A 19,122-nucleotide genomic window follows, 5' to 3' on the forward strand; every position below is an offset into this window, starting at 1 on the left:
TTCAGTGCAGTGCAGTACCTCATGTTATTATGGTTCGATTATTTTTCTATCTTACCTTTAGCAAATTATTTGTTATTCAGTGTAGTACCTGTTATTATGGTCCTATTGTGCTTTGCTTTTTACAGCTCTCAATGCTGATATCGAATCGAGATAAGGGGATCACGCAATAGTTAGCATCTCTTATCCAATTTTTGAGTGATAGGAAAAAACCACCGGCTAGTTCGCTTTTGGATATAGCACTATACGTCAGGACTGGCGAGGCCAAGGCCCTTTACTTGTATTTATATTTTGAGAGTTATATTCATATGGAATTATGCACAGTATTACCCACTTGGTATAGTTAGCATGCCCAAGGGCTTTTGCTATGGACTCGGAGTGTGACATTAAATTTTAAATTAAAATTATAAATTTTAAATATTAAAATTTAAAATTAAAATTCTAAATATTAAATATTAAAATTTTAAATTCTAAATTTTTAAATTTAAATCTAAATTGTAAATTCAAATATTGAGTTTTAAATTTTGGTTGAGATTTTATATTTTAAATTTTAAAATTTTAAAGTAAAATTTAGATGTTAAGTTAAAATTTTAAAATAAATTTAGCAAAAAAACTACTATTTACAAATAACAAAAAGTTTTGCCCAACAGTTTTTTAAATCACTTCTTAAAAAAATCACTTTTCTACTTAACCATAAACTCTACCACATTTAATCAAAATCAATTCTCTGAATCAAAATTAATTTTATGGAAATTACTTTCTCAGAATCTAGGCTAAATAGGATCTCCCTTTTGGAATTATTATACACTGCTTGATTCTTTGAAAGTATGTGGGAAAAATTTTTTCAAGGAAAAAAAGTTGTTCATATTTAGTTTTTTCTCTATTTAGTTCCAATATAATTAGTTTTTTGGAAAGCTTCTTTCCAAATTTTATAAAAAAACTAGCATTTTTATTTTTTAAAAAAATTCAAAAAATGAAAGTATAAATTTGACATAAAATTAGAAAAATAAATTTTGAAACAAACTTCTTTTTGGAAACCAAATAAAAAAAAAAGAAAAAATTCATAAAATTTTTTTGCACGAAAATTTTTTTTCCACACTTTTTGGATGAACCAAACACTCCTACAAGAAACTCATGGTTTTTTGCCCTTTTGGAGTAAAAAGTAATAGACAAAAGTTGAGGGGCTAATGTTGCAATTTACCCAATTGTAAAGCGAACTTTTCCCTTCCGAGTTCCGACACTGTTCGCAAACCCTCGCCCTGGCTTTTCGAAGTCGAGAGAGAGAGCTCCTACTCCCCAACAATGGAGCTCACCAAAACCCTAACCCTAACTCTCCGCATCTCCCCCTCTCTTCACTGAGGCCCCCTATTCCGCTTTTCCCCTCTTCCTAGCACCAGAGTATAAGGCGACGAGGGGAGAGGAGGAAGGGGGAGGGGGCGCGGAGATGGAGAACCACAAGAAGTCTCTGCTGAGGGTCCGGGTCCGGGTCACGGCGCGGAAGCGGGCGCGGGAGTCGCCCTCCTCCGGCGAGGGCTCCGGCCGGAAGATGCGGGCGCGGGTGTGTGCTAACTCGGTGAGGAAGCTCGCGTGCCGCGAGATCGGCGGCCTCCCTCGCATGGCCCGCGTCGCCTCCTCCAGCGCCCCCGAGAAGTTCCGCAACATCCAGCTCCAGGTCCGTGCTCCCTCACCCGTAATTTGAGTTCCTGTTCCTTCGCTTTCTTGTTGTTTGGTTGGAATCGTCGAAGATCGTGCGCTCGGGGCTCGGAATTCGTTAGGATTTGGTGACTATGATCGTTGTGAAACTCTTAGTTCTGCGAAGTTGGAAGCTTTTTTGTAGATCAGCGGCCAAAATGGTTTTTGTGAAGATTGGTATCTAGGGTTTACGATTATGTTTAATTTTGACTCTTGGATTTGGCTTGTTCGTTAGGAGATGTGGCAGTAATAGATGATTGGATGATGTATAGCGAAATGAATGGTTGTTAGGGTTAAGTTTGGTGTTTGAACTGTATATTGCTTTGGAGCTGTTGCGAACAAACTACTTTGGTGGATTGGTGATAGAAAGTTAGGGATTGGACAGGAAAAGAAACATGCTTCTTGTCACGTCAATCCAGAGGCAAGCAGAGCAACATGCTTCTCTACATTTTAATTTATCATCCCTTAAGTTCTAAGAAGTAGCATTCCTTATAGATGAAACATGTTTATTTCTGGCAAATGTTGCTTTTTAATAAAGTATTTTCCTTGATTTTGAAACTCCAGATTTTGAAGATGATGACCAAGAAAAATTGACCATGGCAGTAAAATGAAAAAAAAGATATGATTGTGATAATTTCCTGGTAGTGCAACGGAATTTATGAATTACCATGATTCATTCAAAATACTTCTGGGTATCCTTCTATGATTTGTGAGGCTACCATGTGAGATAAGGAATTGGTGATGAGGTTTTATGATAACAACAATTTTGGGGATAAAAAACAGAGCTTATGTTGATGATAGAAATATTTCTAAGTTCGCCTTAGATTGCTTATATTGATCAGCATTATTAGACACCCTGTTAATTTTGAGGATTATACTCTTAGTAGTATTAAATAAAGATAGGTTACTTCGATAATTGCTTTTAGACAGGTTTTAATGAAGACTGATGCCTTGTTTGGTTAAGCATACATATTCCTTGTTTTTTTTTCCCTTTAAACCCAAATTTTATGCAATTGGATGCTATGAGCTGATGCATTTGCAAGTTGCAAGCAATAACAAGAATAGAGAAGTCCTTCCCAAGGCGAATTAAATTGCATAGAATTTGAGATTTACAAAATAGAGAAAAATGTCAGGGTAGCCAAAGGAAGCCTAATGGCTAATGCCTCCATTATAATGATGTGGAGAGTTGCTCTTCTTATTTATCATCGATTTATGCTCAGTATCTGTGGATAAGGATAACTGTCGAACTTAGTATATTATGATTGGCTGCTTCTAGGCAAACGTCCTTATTGCCTTTAAAAAAGAATTGCTTATTAGATGGAATGGATGTCTAACTTACATTTCTCTGAGCCACCGTTTGGTTGGGGGTTAAGGGGTGGAATAACCCCTTAACCCCCAATTTATACCCAAACACCACTCTTAAGGGGTGGGGTTTACTAACCCCACCCCAAACCGGGTTAGTGGCGTTTACTAACCCCACTCCCCCTCCCAACTTTAACCCCGCACGCATTCCGAGCCCTCACCTTTTTCTTCTTTATCAATCATTAACCCCACTCCCCCTCCCAACTTTAACCCCGCACGCATCCCGAGCCCTCACCTTTTTCTTCTTTATCAATCATTATCTTCTTATCCCACCTACTCCAACCAAACACTTTTTTTCACTATCCTAGACTAACTCCAACCTCCAACCAAACACAAAAAAATTTTAACACCATTTTAACCCTGAACTTAACCCTATCCCTGGAATAGCTACTTTTTCTTAACCCCGAACCAAACGGTGGCTGAGTGTTTTCTCTGGAATTGATGCTGCTATCCACATCCCTTGTTTATCTCAATTCCTAGTTTCAGTTTGATTACCTCTAGTTAAAGTTCAATTTTGAAGTGCTTTATCCAAAAAATTAAATTTTATTACGGATGAATTCAGTTTATTTTTCTGGGCAGTTACACTTTTCGGAGTAATTTTAAATATAGGTTTGTGGAAGTAATATGTGCATGCATGTATATGTTCATGCATTGCATCTGAATTACAGCATGGGCGCAGTCTCTCCTATAAAATCGATTATGCTTTTGTCATTCATATGTCCTTCATCATTATTGTAACCTATCTTTTATGATACAGTCCTGATTTCAGTTGTGTTTCATAAATGTTTTTAATATGATTTATGCATTATTTAATGCAGGAGGAATTCGACACGTATGATGATAATATCCATTGGTTTCTCAAATTACAATTTCTGAAAAAGAGGTCCAAGATCATTGAGATTGTTGCAGCAAAGGATGTTATATTTGCTTTAGCACAATCTGGTCTCTGTGCTGCTTTTAGCCGGAGTAAGTCTGATGCTTCCCTAGTTTCCTGTTGACTCTTTTGTTTATTCTAGTTCTAATTCTGATTTTTTTCTTTTTGTTGATAGCAACAAATAAGCGTATATGCTTCTTGAACATAAGCCCCGATGAAGTGATTAGGAGCTTATTTTATAATAAGAACAATGACTCACTCATCACAGTTTCTGTTTACGCATCAGACCATTTCAGTTCCTTGAAATGCCGGACCACTCCAATAGAGTAAGAAACTTACTTTCATGTGAATGCTCTAGTTTTCAAATAACTTCAATTCTCCTCGTGTATAGTTCACGCGTTATGCACATATGTGCACATACATTGATGTACACATTGTGTGTGTTAAGGTTCTGATAAGTATTAAAAACTGAAGATAAATGCAGATTTTTTTTCTCAACTTAACTATTAGCTTATAGTTGGTGATTTTAGGATTAAACCTTTCATGGTTTTCTTGGTTACTTGTAGAAGATGTACTGTGACAAATGTTTCTATATTGCTGATACCAAAATCTACAAACAAAGGCCTCGTTAGGCATTGTTGCCATTTTTGCTTTTTTAAAAGAATTTCGATACAAAATAGAGTGGGAGGGGATGATGGCTTGCTTGCAACCATAACATTCAAGTATTTGTTTGGCAACAAAGAGGAAAAAAAATTGGAAGCAACTTTTTTTTGTTTTCAGTTTCTTTCTTCTTTTTTTTCGAACAAGTCGTCATTCATCACTTGGCCGTGGTACAACAACATAAATTCCTTCTGCCAGTGTAGCAAAATTATATAAAATTAGTGTGTAAAAAAACAAAAAAAAAAAGGGTCAGAAATGCCAAATGAGACTTGCTATCTAATTCTGTTCCAAGCAGTTCTAGTAATGACTTATTTTTGGACTCTGGCAGATACATCAGAAGAAACCAGCTAGATGCTGGTTATCCTCTTTTTGAGACCGAATCATTAAAATGGCCTGGTTTTGTTGAGTTTGATGATGTCAATGGCAAAGTTCTTACATATTCAGCCCTGGATGGGTAAGTGACCCTCTTGATGCTTTTCTCTTTACAAACCCTAATCCATCTGATTTATTTTTTTGCTTACAGTACTTACAAATTGTTTGGCATGGTTACAGTACTTACAAAGTGTTTGACCTGAAGAACTATAACTTCTTGTACTCCATATCGGATAAGAATATTCAGGAGATCAAAATAAGGTTTGGTTCCCTTCTTCATTAAACATGCATGTAGATTATTTTATGCATCTGAATCTTTTTGTAATCTGATATTTGAAAATCATGCATTTGAACAGCCCAGGCATCATGCTGTTAATATATCAGAGAACTCCTGGTTATGTTCCACTCACAATATTATCAATTGAAGATGGAACAGTGTTGAAATCTTTCAATCACTTACTACACCGCAACAAGAAAATTGATTTCATCGAGCAGTTCAACGAGAAGCTACTGGTCAAGCAAGAGAATGAGAACCTCCAGATTCTTGACGTAGGCTGTTAATCTTTATCTTTCTTGTTTTTGATTTTTTTTTCCTTTTTAATTTTAAGAAGCATATTATAATTCTTGGAGCAGGTGAGGAACTCGGAGCTGATAGAAGTCAGTAGGACTGATTTCATGACCCCTTCTGCATTCATTTTCCTATATGAGAACCACCTTTTCTTAACATTCCGGAACAGGACTGTCGCAGTTTGGAATTTCCGGGGTGAGCCAGTCACCTCCTTTGAAGACCACCTGCTCTGGCATCCTGATTGTAACACTAATAACATTTACATCACTAGCGACCAGGACCTGATAATCTCGTACTGCAAGGCTGAAAGTGAAGACGAGGGAGAAGGTATTTAATTTCCTTCCATACTGAAAAATTTTGCTGTTACTCTGCGCCTGTTTGGCTTGGCTTTTGGTGAACTTCCCTACTTTAAAAAAGCAATCGTTTCGTGTTTGGCAAACAAAAACCATGGACCATCTTGTTTTGCCCGAAGCTAAATTACGTGCTTGAATACCAAAAGTAGAAGATCTAATTTGAATCTTCTGTTTTTTCAAATAGCTTTACCAACTGTTCTGCAGAATCTCAGGACGCGCTAGCAGGCCATTTTTTAAGCAAAAACATTTGATGTTATGATCTAAAAAGAAACCTTCACAGCTTCTCCTATAGGATCTATCAACATGAGCGACATCCTCAGCGGGAAGTGTGTCGCGAAGATCTGTCCCCGTGATCCCTCTCTACAGATTGCCCCTCGCAAGCGGGGCGACCCGAGCCGTTCTACCATCAGGAGCACTATAAGGGAAGCTCTTGAAGATGTAACTGCACTCTTCTATGACGAGGATCGGAACGAAATCTATACGGGGAACAAGCAAGGCCTGATCCATGTTTGGTCAAATTAGTAGCTATACCTAATAGCCGTCTGTATAATGTATCTCATTGCCAAACATCAGCTGCATCCCACCATCTCCATGTATCATGCTCTGCTTTAGAGCCTCTTTGTAGCATGGGTTTCAGTTTCAAAACCTACCATCCCGTGTTACCCTGCGGTGTTTCTAGGTGTATTTTGTGTCATATCTATGATTATATCAGTATGTAGCAACTGCATCTTTGTTTTAGGAGAAAAGCTCTTTCTTTCCGGTTTTTTCTGTTGATCTTTTTGTGGCAGTGTGTTTTCTCATGGAACACATTATCTGTGGGAATGATTAGCATCAATTGCTAATGTTGTTTTCTGAGTTTGATTCTGATTTCATTTTCGATCTTTTGGTCTCGACTCTAACATTTTTGTGAGTAAAGATTGTTTTGCATAACAATTAAATTAACTTTTGCCTGTATTTTTTTTTTTTTTTTGGTTGTTTCAGACGTTTCGAATAGAAGCTATAGGAAATAAGCTAGATTGTTGAAATTTGAAACACTGAACTACTGGAGACTAAATTTAATCACGATCAATCTTCTGTGGTCTAAAGAGTATCACTGCAACCAAAATTAATGTTAAACTTCAAAGGTCAAATTCGGCAACTAAATGCAAGATTATCACAAGAAATGATGATTTCTGCGTTTTGCATAGTTTCAACTAAGACGTTGCGGTTGAGGACGGTTGTGTTATTTGATAATTTTTTATCATTAAAATTTGAAAATCTGAGAGGAAAATTAAAATTCTGAGTGAAACTTACAGATATCAGATTGTTAATATTGGAACACTGGAAACTAATCTGGATCATGATTCTTCATTCCTTCAACTATTATCGAGACCAAAATTGCGGAACCGAAGTTGGCATCAAAACTCTAATACAGGACGAGATTTCCAAGCAACTGCAAGATTATTTACAAGAATTGGCCCTGCTCAGTTGAATGCCCCCGATTCAGGAGCGGGGTCAGAGGAGAACTCTGATTTTTTAGGCTCCCTCTCTGCAGTCTGACTCGGCTGTACAGTTTGGCGCCGTGCAGCTCCGTCCGCAGGGCCGTCTTGGTCGCCGGGCCCGCAGTCGGCCCCAAGATCCTCCTCTGTTTTGCTGCTGTCATCTTCTGCCGCTGCTGCGTTGGCAACGGAAGCGGCGAACCCAGACCACGCCTGCTCGAGCCTGGCTAGAGCCTGCACCAGCTCGTCCGACCCCCTGCCCGTCAGCTCCTTCATCTGCGCCTCGAATCCCCGCAATTTCCGAGCCAGCTCCGCCACCGGCCCCGCGGTCTCTGTCACGGCCTCGTCCAGCTCCCACAGCTCCCACACATCTTCCGCATCAGAAGCCGGGCCGAGGAGTTTGTCGAGCCGTTTGAAGAAGATCCAAGAAGATAACCCCGCGGCCTTTTCTCTTTCGTACCTGGTTTTCACCTTTCTGATCCGATTCTTGCAGCTTTCGACGGTCCAGCGCCCCTGGTCGCGGCTGTTGACGGCAGCGGCGATCTCCCACCAATCTTCCTCGCTGAGATTGCCACGGTCGCGCTGCTCGTACTTATCGGCCCACGCTTTGATCACGGCCCGTGTCGCGCCAACGCTGGCGCTGCGGAAACAGCGCCGGGCTGAGGACAAGGGCTTGTACTTCTTGCCAGAGACCCGATCATCCTTCGCCATGAGAGTGAGGAAGGGGTGTTGGTAAACAGAGAGAGAGAGAGAGAGAGAGAGAGAGAGAGAGACAGAGAGAGAGTGAGTAACTGCTTGAATTTGAAGCGTTTCGCGGTGGTTTTGTATGGGGGGAAATTGCACCGCTAGTCCCTGAACTTTTTATCTCTGATGTTGTTTTGGTCCTCAAACTTCTGAGTTAGATGTTAGTGGTCCCTAAACTTTTTTTAAAGTTTGATTTTAACGCTTGAATGTATTTGTAACTAGAGAATAAATTATTACCTGTGCCTAGTGCATGCTTATTTATGTATATTATATATCGTATATTACAATCCCACTGTCTATTGAGTTTTTTTTTTTTTTTTTGCTATGTAAAAATTGGGCATCTAAATTTAAAGTATGAGATAAATGAAGAAAAAGATAAATTTGTAATTTATGAACAAAAAGTTAAGAGCAATACTATCAGGACACTCCAAACACCATACATCTACTTCATCCAAGAGTTATTATTTCTTACTTATCACATCAATTAATTTTTTTTTTTTTGAGAGATAGGTAGTACGCTACCCGCTTCGTTTATTTCATTTAGACATAAACTTAGCTAGAAATGTGAATCAACTAGGATTCGAACTTGGGTCTCGAGCACCAACCACCAAGCACTTTGCCACTTGCTCTAAGGACGGTCGGTATCACATCAATTATTATTATTAATTATTATTATTATTATTATTATTTACTAAATTATTTGGACTTTTATGAACTTTAGCCTCTAGGATAGAAAGTGTAAGATCTACACCTATTGTCACGTTCGAGTCCAACCAAATTGACTTGCTGGGTATATGTAACAGACTTGTCAAACGAGCAAGATTCCTTTACCGGCACGAGACGTAAATATATAACAACCTGTACAATGCATAAATGATATGGGTACAATAGAGTATTGGAGTAAATTAATTACTTCTAAATTAAAAGCATTACAGTGACTTCTTTAAAGTTTACAATATATTATTTTTCAAAATTAATTTTGTTTAAACAAAAAGGTACTTTCACTAGACCTAACCGTGGATGATCTCGCTAACTCGTAGTGCTCTTGCCGTGATCCCACATCTCACGATTGCTAGAAGGCTCTGAAAAAAATGTTAGTAACAGTGAGGTGAATTGAAATAAAATTTTAGCGGATGAAACTGCCGAAAGTGGTGCTCAATCCAAAGGAGGTACTAGTAGAATAATAATAGTAAATAAAAAACTATTTTTATAATAAAAATACAAGTAAAACAAGTGCAATTACTATGCCTTAAATATATACAACTAGTTTAGGACCCGCGCTTCGCGGCGGATCGATAGTATTTCAGTCAATCGGCAGATATAATTATTAAAATTTTAAAATTAAAAAATTATAGCCTTCTATACATTATAAAGCTAATCTTTTTTTATTAATATTTTTTAACTTTCAGTATTTGTAGAGTTAAAATATTCTAATAACTTCACCTAAAAATTCAATTAAACTTAGTAGTTTTAGTAGTTATTTTATAAATTAATTTTTTAATTAAAATTTAAGGATTTATTCTAAATTGCAAATATATAATGTTATCCTTATCTAGTTAACATTGATTGGAAAAAGAAGAAATTATTATATGCACCTAGTGTATATTAACACACCATACACCACAACTTATATTAAAAACTAATTTTTGATATCAAAACTTAATTAAATATATTTGAATTATAAAGTCTAATAATTTAAATATATTTACTGAATTAAATTTTAAAATCTCTATTAAATGTTTTAAGTATGTGGTGTATGTTGTAATATATATCCAGTATAGAGAATGCTTGACAGAGTATATTTATAATTGCAAAAAAATAGGAGAAATCTTTAGTTGCACCTGATATATACTAATATTTCATACACCATAAAAGTATATTAAATGATTGATAGAATATCTAATAATTAGTATTAAAGATTTTTATGATGTGATGGAACTGCCAAATTATATATCTTGTAGATTATATATTAAAAAAGAGTTTGATGTATGCAATATTTTAATAGATCGGGTGGATGTAATATTGTTGAAGTAGAGGAGGGAGAGGAAAGAAAACACATGTCGCTCTGAGAGCTTTTAATATGACCCAACTATCAAATTATATATCTATAGAAGATATGCCATAATGATATAGTATGTCATTGGTTTATATGTTTACCCTAAACTATTTCTTATCTCTAACCAATCATTTGGTTCGGTTTGACTTCTCGTTTAGCATTTTACGAAGAGTCGAAAATAATCAGCATCTCTCTAATCGGTAGGCACTTGAAGTCGAACGAAATCAATATCTCCAAGTACAATAAGGAGTCAAGAGGAATTAGCATTTCCCAATATGGAGTAGGGCATCGAAGATAATCAGTATCACCCATTTTGCAACTTCCAGAATGTCGTGGCTTGTATCATAGCTAAACCCTAAGTTCTCATTAGGGTTCATCACAAGGTTCAATTATACATTTTTTTTTTTTTTTCTCTAGCTCAAGTTTAGTTTAGAGTTCAAATATTACTATTTATCACACCCTAAGTTCAATATCACTATTATTTCTCCTATATTCCAATCTTCACATGATACTCAACATGCACATTAGTTATTGTTTTTAGCATGGAAAATAGTTAGAAACCCTATTTTTCCTAGGCTAAAGGCCCTTGAGCCCTCTTAACCTCCTAAACCTCATAACATTGAACTAAATATATCTTTCTTTATTTTTTACCCATAATACATACAAAGGAATACAAAAAATTTTAGACAAAGAAAAGATCAAATGCATCTTACAGTGATATTCTCCACCTTTAGTTGAATCTTCCTTGTAGATAATTCTTGATCTCTTTAAAATTTTAAATTTTTTTTTGAAAAAATTCTAACCAAGTTAGAATAATAAAATCTTCTATTTGGAAAAAAAATTCCCTAAAACCAAGCTCTAAAAATCCCAACTATATAGATGATATAACACATCACTAAACTAGATCTACTTAAAATTGATAACACTATTTTCATAAAACAAAATAAATAGTATTAGCTACCAATCAAATTAGCACTGTTTTTTCCAAGACTGTTTCTTTCAAACTTCTATTTTCTGTCTACCCCTCTCGACCAAGCTTTCCTTCTCCATGCTCCTCCCGCTCTAACCTTTTATCCTGAATTTAGCTGGGTAGCTAGCCAAAATCCAACTAATAGGTTTGGCTGTTTGTTTACTTTGCTATCATTTTCTACAATATTATCATTACATTTTCTACGACCTACTCTACAATCGTCTAGATTTTCATCTCCTTACTTCACTCTTCACTTCAAAATTTTCTTTTCTTTAATCTACTCGGCATCACTGATTATATTTTTCTTTCGACCGGGAGCTTGACGGACTTGATGAGCGGGACATTTCGCTGTGAGTTGAAGGATGACAGTTGGACCAGAGATGCAGTCTGAATGATTAATTTTGTCCATCTTCTTCTCTCTATTTTTTTTATATTTTGAGCTTAACATTCATGAGCTTAATTGATAATTAGGTCGGAGATTTTTCAAGCTTCGAGGGCTACTATATTTATATTCTCTTTTTTTTTTTTTAAGTTTTAGAAACACTTGTACTTTTTTTCCTTCTTTCCTGATATAAAAATATGCTTATTTTATTTTTAAAAATTCTACAATAAAGTAATTAAGTCATACTTTTTTAATCAAATGCCAATGGTCTAATGTAAAAACAAGTAGTAACACTAATTTAATGCATTGGCAATGCTCATCCATCTCTTCAAATACAGATCATGAAAGGGGAACCCTAAAGCTGGGCTCCTCGGGCTTTGCGGGTCTCATTCTTGTCCTTGAAAGAAAAAAAAGAAAAAAAGGGGAAACAGAGGGTGACTTTCGGGGAGTCTAAAGATTGTGCTGTGTGGTGTGTGCTGTATGCTTTGCCTGTTGTGTTCTATCCTTGAAAATGACAAAAGGGGCTTTCGCGTCCCATCCTTTGTGTCGGTTCGCTTTTTCTTGTCTGGACTCGGTTCATCGACTTGTTATCTATTAATAAAGGAATCTGTCTCTTTTTTTCACCCTCTCTCCTTTTCTTCCACCTTACTAAACCATAAATCCAATTATCATCCCTGCCTTTTTCTCTCACAAACCCTAAACCTAATTGTATAAGTTTTTAGACCACTGGTAATAATAAATTCTATATGATTGAGAGAAGTGCTACTTATACACCTGAACCTAAAAAAAAGGGGAGTAAATCCCACACGATCCCTTCTTCTCTTTGCTCTAAAATCGCATGGCCCGTGTCGCCTCCTCGAGCGTGCCCGAGAAGTTCCGCAACTTCCAGCTCCAGGTCCGTGCTCCCGCGCCCTCCATTTCGCCGTAATTTGAGTTCCTGTTCATTCGATTTCTTGTTGTTTGGTTCGAATCGTCGAAGATCGTGTGCTTGGGGCTCCGGATTCGGTAGGGTTTGGCGTATGATGAGTTTTGTAGATTTGTGGCTATGGTTTTATGAAGATCGGCATCTATGGCTTACGATATGATTATGTTTAATTTGGACTCTTGCATTTAGCTTGTTCGTTAGGTGAAAGTCGAATCTTTCGATGTAGAGCAAAATGAATGGTTTTTAGTTAGGGTTACAGGTTCGTATTCGAACTGTGTATCGATTTGGTGGATAAGTTAGGGTTTTCATCTAATCATATTTGCATGGTAAGATGGGTTTACAGTCATTGTAAGATTTGGTGTGGTACCGAACTCTGTCGGTAGATTGATGATAAATTTAGGGCAAAGATACTGGCAAGATGAGCCCAGTAGAGGCTTCTTAATAATTCATCAGACTGGATAATTGAAGGACTTTTTTTTCACAGTAACCCTATTAAAATTTCTCATTTGCCAAATAATTCTTTTAAAATTTTATTTGGCCAACTAACCTGAGAAACAGTGAATTATTCACCTCTTTCAGAAAGTAGTGAATGATTCGCCGTTTTCATATTGTTATTTTTTTTTTTTTATAAGTTGTGATTGTTAAGATTGTATGAGGATTATTAAATTTTATTTATAGTTAAAATTATATGGATAGATTGTTAGGATATTTTAAGTTGTTAGAATTATATGTGATTTGTGGTTGTTAATATTATATATGGGCATAGAAAAAAAGGATAAATCATTCACGGTGAATCATTTACTGGAATCATTTACTATCTCTAATAGAAAAAAGAAGACGGTGAATAATTTACCGCCTTCTAAATTTCATTAAAGGCGGTAAATGATGGACCGTCTTTCAATACCCGACAGTGAGTTGTTAAAATAGGGTTATTTGAACAAATAATTTTTTACAAGGTTATTTGGCCAATTATAAATTTTTAAAGGGTTAAAATAAAAAAAATCCATAACTGACAGGGACTTCGTATTGCACAGTGAAGCATCTTCTTTTTTTTTTTTTTACCTATGTGGTTGCAAAGACTGATAATGATCTATCATCACTTTCGTATCTTTGGTCATGAAGGTTTCGTTTTAATCTGACTGTCATTAAAAGATGCTATCCAGAATTACCTGTAGGAATTTTCCTTCAAAAGTAAATGTTATTTAAATATGCAAACCGGTAAAAGATCTTGACAACTGCATTGGTTCTAGCATTTGTTCTTGCAATGCATGATTCATCTCTGTAAGGCACCCTCAAAAGTTGTGAAACATAGCTGTCGAGAACGTCAAGATATGGCATTGACCTGTTCCTTTTGCTATTCCAGCCGGCTTTGGAAGATGATGACCGAGAAAAATTGGTATAAAATGGAAAAAAAGAAGGAAGTTTATGATTGTGATAATTTTCTGGTGGTTCAGCAATTGCCATGATTCATAAAAGTATTTATAAGTATCCTTTTATGATTTGCAAAGCTGCTGTGTGAGATAAAGAATTGATGCAGAGTTATTATGAGAACCACAATTTTATAGGGAATAAAAACAAAGCTGCCTATGAGATGGCAATACCTGGATATAACCATGTGCTAACTTTCTTGGTTCAAAATGGTATGACAGTTCAATCTTCAGGAAGTTCTGTATATTCATAGTTATTATATTTTATTAATCAATGCATATCTGACAATGTAGACTTATTAGACTGTCATGATACATTAATTTCTAGATCAACTAGGTCCAGGAAATTCTGAAACTTTTTTTTTTTTTCCTTAGTTCAAAAGCTGTCAACCTTTTTGAAATCATCCTAAACTTTTAATTTTGATATTTCAAAATTCCGTCATTTATTATATCTTGCTGCTCTAGGATGTGAGCTTCACAATTCGTTCATTGGGTTCACTTTAAATCCAGAATTACAGTCTTTTAGTTTGAATATACGATTTTGAAACTTTTTCTTCTGTACCTTAGAAAACTTAGGTTTAACTACTCGTGTTTGTCAGGTTGAACTATTGGATCGTTAAGTTTTTGTATTCTTCACTTTCTTTTGTCTTAGATTGTCAAGCTTCATCTCCTTATCATCACCCCGTTTGAGCTTTCTTCATTCACGGTTAGCATGTCATGTCATCTTACATTGTTTTGACATTATGGATACGTAACAGAGATTATGTTTCTTTTCACTTTATGTTTAAATTAGATAGCATGAAAATTCCCAAGTTCACCATAGATTGCATATATTGGTCAGTGTTATTATACCCTGTTAATTTCGAGGATTATACTGTAGTAGTATTAAACAAAGAATAGTTTCTCCGTTAATTGCTTTAGAGAGATGTTTTAATGAAGACTGACCTTGTTTGCTTTAGAGTTGGTGTATTTATTTCTCAATGCTCTATATTCAATATCTCTGGATTAGGATAACTATCGAGTCTGTGTATTATGATTGGCTGCTCGGCAGCCTCCTGGCTGTCTCTTTTTTTTTTTCAAAAAAAAAACTCTCACTAGATGGAATAAATTTTAACATAAGCATGCATTCCTGTCAGTGTTATTGCTGCAATTTGTGCTACTATCTTATGCAAACCGAAAGGTTGCCAAAATTGAATTTTCAAGTTTGCTTTTGTTTAAAAGTATTTCTTGAAATAAATAAGGTTTAATTTATCGATTCCGACGAACTTTACTATAATTAAAGCAATGAAGCAAAAATTTCAACCAGACAAAAATTAAATTCGAATTGAAGAAATACTAAGATGATGATGAACTTCAATATATGAGATAATAACAATCAACTGAAAGCATATATAATAGTTCCAAAAGGTAAATTCAGCTTTATCAAACTTAAAGCTTTTAGATTTGGTTGTTTGACAAATATGGTTGGTAATGGTGGAAGGCTAGATTGAAAGGGAATAATAGGATATTAGGAGATGAGAGATACAAAAAGTGCACTGTTCACATGATTGCGGGGGATCCACGATCGACGAGGAGAGCGGTACACTAAAGGTAGAACTTTGGTCACGGGAAAGAAGAAGATGAGGTAGTGACTCGAAAGAAGAGGAGGGGTAGAAGTAGAAGTTGATCTTGTCATGAGGAAAAAGCGACAACGAACAAATTGAGGAAAAAGACGATCTCAGCACGAGGAAGAAGCGTTGATGATCTCATCGGGAAGTAGAACACCAAGGATAAATAGTAAAAGTATAATTTTCTATTCATCAAAATATATTCCTTAAGGCTTCAAAAACCAAGTATTTATAGTGTTGAGAGCCCTCCTATAATAAATTACTGTCCTTTCGTTTTCAACATAACGGTCACTCAAGGGTCATGTATAGAAGACGAAGCAATTTTGGGAATTCAAAGGTCTTTTTTGGAATAGTTTTTTTGTTTATTGGAGAAAAGGGTTTGGATTAGCTAAACCAACTAAAACTAAATGAGTTAAGTCCAAATCAAACATAAACCTACAAAATAAAAGAAAATTGCATTCGAAAATAAACTGTGATTTATATGCTGCATCACTATCTACATCACTTTTTATCTCAGTTCTTGGTTTGAGATTGAGTTATTTCTAGTTAAAGTTCAATTATGAAGTGTCTTATCCATATAGTTAAATTTTGTTAAGGATGAATTCAGTGCAGTTCATATTTGGGTAATTTTTAAATTTAGGGTTGTGGAAGTCATATTTGCTCATATAGTTATATTTATACGTTAATGCATTGCTCCTCTTAGAAATGCTGAAATTAAAGCATGGTCTGATTCTCTTCTACAAAATGGATCATGCTTTTGTCATTCATGTACCTTCATCATAATTTTACATATCTTCTATGATACAGTTCTGATTACAACAATGTTTAGTAAATTCTTTTAATATGATTTTGTGTTGTTTAATGCAGGAGGAATTTGACATTTATGATGACAATTTCAATTGGTTTCTCAAATTACAATTTCTGAAAAAGAGGTCCAAGATCATTGAGATTGTTGCAGCAAAGGATGTTATATTTGCTTTAGCACAATCTGGTCTCTGTGCTGCTTTTAGCCGGAGTAAGTCTGATGCTTTTCTAGTTTCCTGTTGACTCTTTTGTTTATTCTAGTTCTAATTCGGATTTTTTTCTTTTTGTTGATAGCAACAAATAAGCGTATATGCTTCTTGAACATAAGCCCCGATGAAGTGATCAGGAGCTTATTTTATAATAAGAATAATGACTCTCTCATCACGGTTTCCGTTTATGCGTCAGACAGTTTCAGTTCCTTGAAATGCCGGACCACTCCAATAGAGTAAGAAATGTACTTCCATGTGAACGCTGAAGTTTTCAAGCAAACTTAATTCTTCTTGTGTATAGTTCACACAATAATGTACATATGTGCACATACATTTATCTACACAATGTGTGTGTAAAGGTTCTGATAAGTCCTAAACAACTGAAGATACATGTTGACTTTCTTACCTTAATTATTAGCTTGTAGTGTGTGATTTTAGGGTCAACCTTTGCATGGTTTTCTTGGTAACTATGGAAATTGTACCATGACAAACGTTTCTATGTTGCTAATACCTAAATCCATAAACTTAAGTTTTTCCTTTCTAATTCAGTTCCGTGCAGTTCTTACTATGACTAATTTTTTGGACTCTGCCAGATATATCAGAAGAAACCAGCTAGATGCTGGTTATTCTCTCTTTGAGACCGAATCATTAAAATGGCCTGGTTTTGTTGAGTTTGATGATGTCAATGGCAAAGTTCTTACATATTCAGCACAGGATGGGTAAGTCACCCTCTTGATGCTTTTCTCTTTACAAACCCTAATCCATCTGATTTATTTTTTTGCTTACAGTGCTTACAAATTGTTTGGCATGCTTACAGTAGTTACAAAGTGTTTGACCTGAAGAACTATAACTTCTTGTACTCCATGTCGGAGAAGAATATTCAGGACATCAAAATAAGGTTTGGTTCCCTTCTTCATTAAACATGCATGTAGATTATTTTATGCATCTGAATCTTTTCTTTTCATAATCTGATATTCGAAAATCATGCATTTGAACAGCCCAGGCATCATGCTGTTAGTATACTCGAGAACTCCTGGCTATGTTCCACTCAAAATATTATCAATTGAAGATGGAACAGTGCTGAAATCTTTCAATCACTTACTTCACCGCAACAAGAAAATTGATTTCATCGAGCAGTTCAACGAGAAACTATTGGTCAAGCAAGAGAATGAGAACCTCCAGATTCTCGACGTGGGCTGTTAATCTTTATCTTTCTTGTTCTTGATTTTTTTTCTTTTTAAATTTAAGAAGCATATTATAATTCTTGGAGCAGGTGAGGAACTCAGAGCTGGTAGAAGTCAGTAGGACTGATTTCATGACCCCCTCTGCGTTCATTTTCCTCTATGAGAACGACCTTTTCTTAACAGTCCGGAACGGGGCTGCCGCAGTTTGGAATTTGCAGGGAGAGCTTGTCACCTCCTTTGAAGACCATGTGCTTGGGCAACCTGATTGCATTGCTAGTAACATTTACATCACTAGCAACCAGGACCTGATAATCTCATACTGCAAGGCTGAAAGCGAAGACGAGAGGGAAGGTATTTAATTTCTTGATTAACTGAAAAATCATTGCTATTACTTTCTGCCTTTTTAGCTTGGGCTTCTGATAAACAGCTGCTCTACTTTAAAATGCAATTGCTGCTTGTTTTGGCAAACAAGAAGCCATGGACCATTTGTTTTGGCCCGAAGTTAAATTAAGCTCTCGAATATCAAATGTAGAAGCTCTAAATTGAAACTTCTGTTTCTGGTGTTGCGAGATGTTGGGGAACGACAGCAAGGAAAAAGCTGCATGTGCTTTTTAAATAGCTTTACTCAACGGTTCTGCGGAAGTTCAGAACATGCCAGCAGGCCATTTTAAACTAAAACATTTGATTTTATGATCTACAAAGAAACCCTCACAGCTTCTCCTATAGGATCTATCAACATGAGTCACATCCTCAGCGGGAAGTGTGTTGCCAAGATCTGTCCCCGTGATCCATCTCTACAGATCGCGCCTCTCAACCAGGGCAACCCCGGCCGGTCTACCATCAGGAGCACTATAAGGGAAGCTCTTGAAGATGTGACTGTGGTCTTCTACAACGAGGATCGGAACGAAATATATACTGGAAACAAGAAAGGCCTGATCCATGTTTGGTCACTTTCCTTTAGAGCCTCTTTATAATATGCGTTTAACCTACCAACCCACGTTTCCCTGTGCTGTTCCTAAAAGTGTACCAGTTTTTTTTTTTTTTTTCCTGTTGATCTTTTGATGGCTCCAGGTTTTCTTATAGAACACATCATCTAATGAAAACATCAACATCGATCACTAATGTATAAAGCACTCAAGTTTGATTCTGATTTTAATTTCGTTCTTATAGATTCAACATCTAGCATTTTAGTCAGTAAAGATTGATTTGCGTAACAATTAACTCCGCATTGTTAGCATTATAGTTAGATGTTCTTTTTTTATTCTAGTTTTTCGGTTTCCAAGTCGGACTCCTAAAGAAATTTGAAACACTGAAGTTCTGTAGACTTAAGGGAATCATGGTCAATCTTCTTCTGTGTTTAGACTGTTACTGCAACCAAAATTCGTCTTGAACTTCAGAGATCAAATTCTGCAATTAAATGTTAGCTTATCGCAAGTGATAACTTCTGGTGTTCGCTTG

At 36.0% G+C, this 19,122-nt stretch overlaps 3 protein-coding genes across 8 annotated transcripts; 2 read left to right on the forward strand and 1 right to left on the reverse strand.

Moving 5' to 3' along the window:
* Window positions 1,218-6,750, forward strand: LOC109706559. Of its 3 annotated transcripts, none has more exons than XM_020227476.1 (8): window positions 1,218-1,669; window positions 3,870-4,017; window positions 4,101-4,251; window positions 4,914-5,039; window positions 5,138-5,218; window positions 5,314-5,506; window positions 5,591-5,852; window positions 6,171-6,750. In XM_020227476.1, the coding sequence occupies exons 1-8, from the start codon at window positions 1,442-1,444 to the stop codon at window positions 6,398-6,400; spliced, it is 1,419 nt and encodes a 472-aa protein (XP_020083065.1). In that variant the 5' UTR covers window positions 1,218-1,441; the 3' UTR covers window positions 6,401-6,750. The 3 variants fall into 3 exon arrangements, with proteins under 3 accessions (XP_020083065.1, XP_020083066.1, XP_020083064.1); XM_020227477.1 differs by having other exon boundaries at window positions 6,083-6,225; XM_020227475.1 differs by having other exon boundaries at window positions 1,219-1,669; window positions 6,159-6,750.
* Window positions 7,342-8,067, reverse strand: LOC109727543 (trihelix transcription factor ASIL2-like). Its single transcript, XM_020257686.1, has one exon. It carries the CDS (start codon window positions 8,065-8,067, stop codon window positions 7,342-7,344), a length of 726 nt encoding a protein of 241 aa, XP_020113275.1.
* Window positions 12,134-18,833, forward strand: LOC109706596. Of its 4 annotated transcripts, none has more exons than XM_020227536.1 (9): window positions 12,134-12,403; window positions 13,797-13,829; window positions 16,335-16,482; window positions 16,566-16,716; window positions 17,074-17,199; window positions 17,298-17,378; window positions 17,479-17,671; window positions 17,754-18,015; window positions 18,235-18,384. In XM_020227536.1, exons 1-9 carry the CDS (start codon window positions 12,347-12,349, stop codon window positions 18,333-18,335), a joined length of 1,152 nt encoding a protein of 383 aa, XP_020083125.1. In that variant the 5' UTR covers window positions 12,134-12,346; the 3' UTR covers window positions 18,336-18,384. The 4 variants fall into 4 exon arrangements, with proteins under 4 accessions (XP_020083125.1, XP_020083122.1, XP_020083123.1 ...); XM_020227533.1 differs by lacking the exon at window positions 18,235-18,384 and adding an exon at window positions 18,391-18,833 and having other exon boundaries at window positions 12,139-12,403; XM_020227534.1 differs by lacking the exons at window positions 13,797-13,829; window positions 18,235-18,384 and adding an exon at window positions 18,391-18,833 and having other exon boundaries at window positions 12,141-12,403.

This window comes from Ananas comosus, linkage group 2 (assembly GCF_001540865.1).
Source record: "Ananas comosus cultivar F153 linkage group 2, ASM154086v1, whole genome shotgun sequence".
NCBI classification, from domain to species: domain Eukaryota; kingdom Viridiplantae; phylum Streptophyta; class Magnoliopsida; order Poales; family Bromeliaceae; genus Ananas; species Ananas comosus.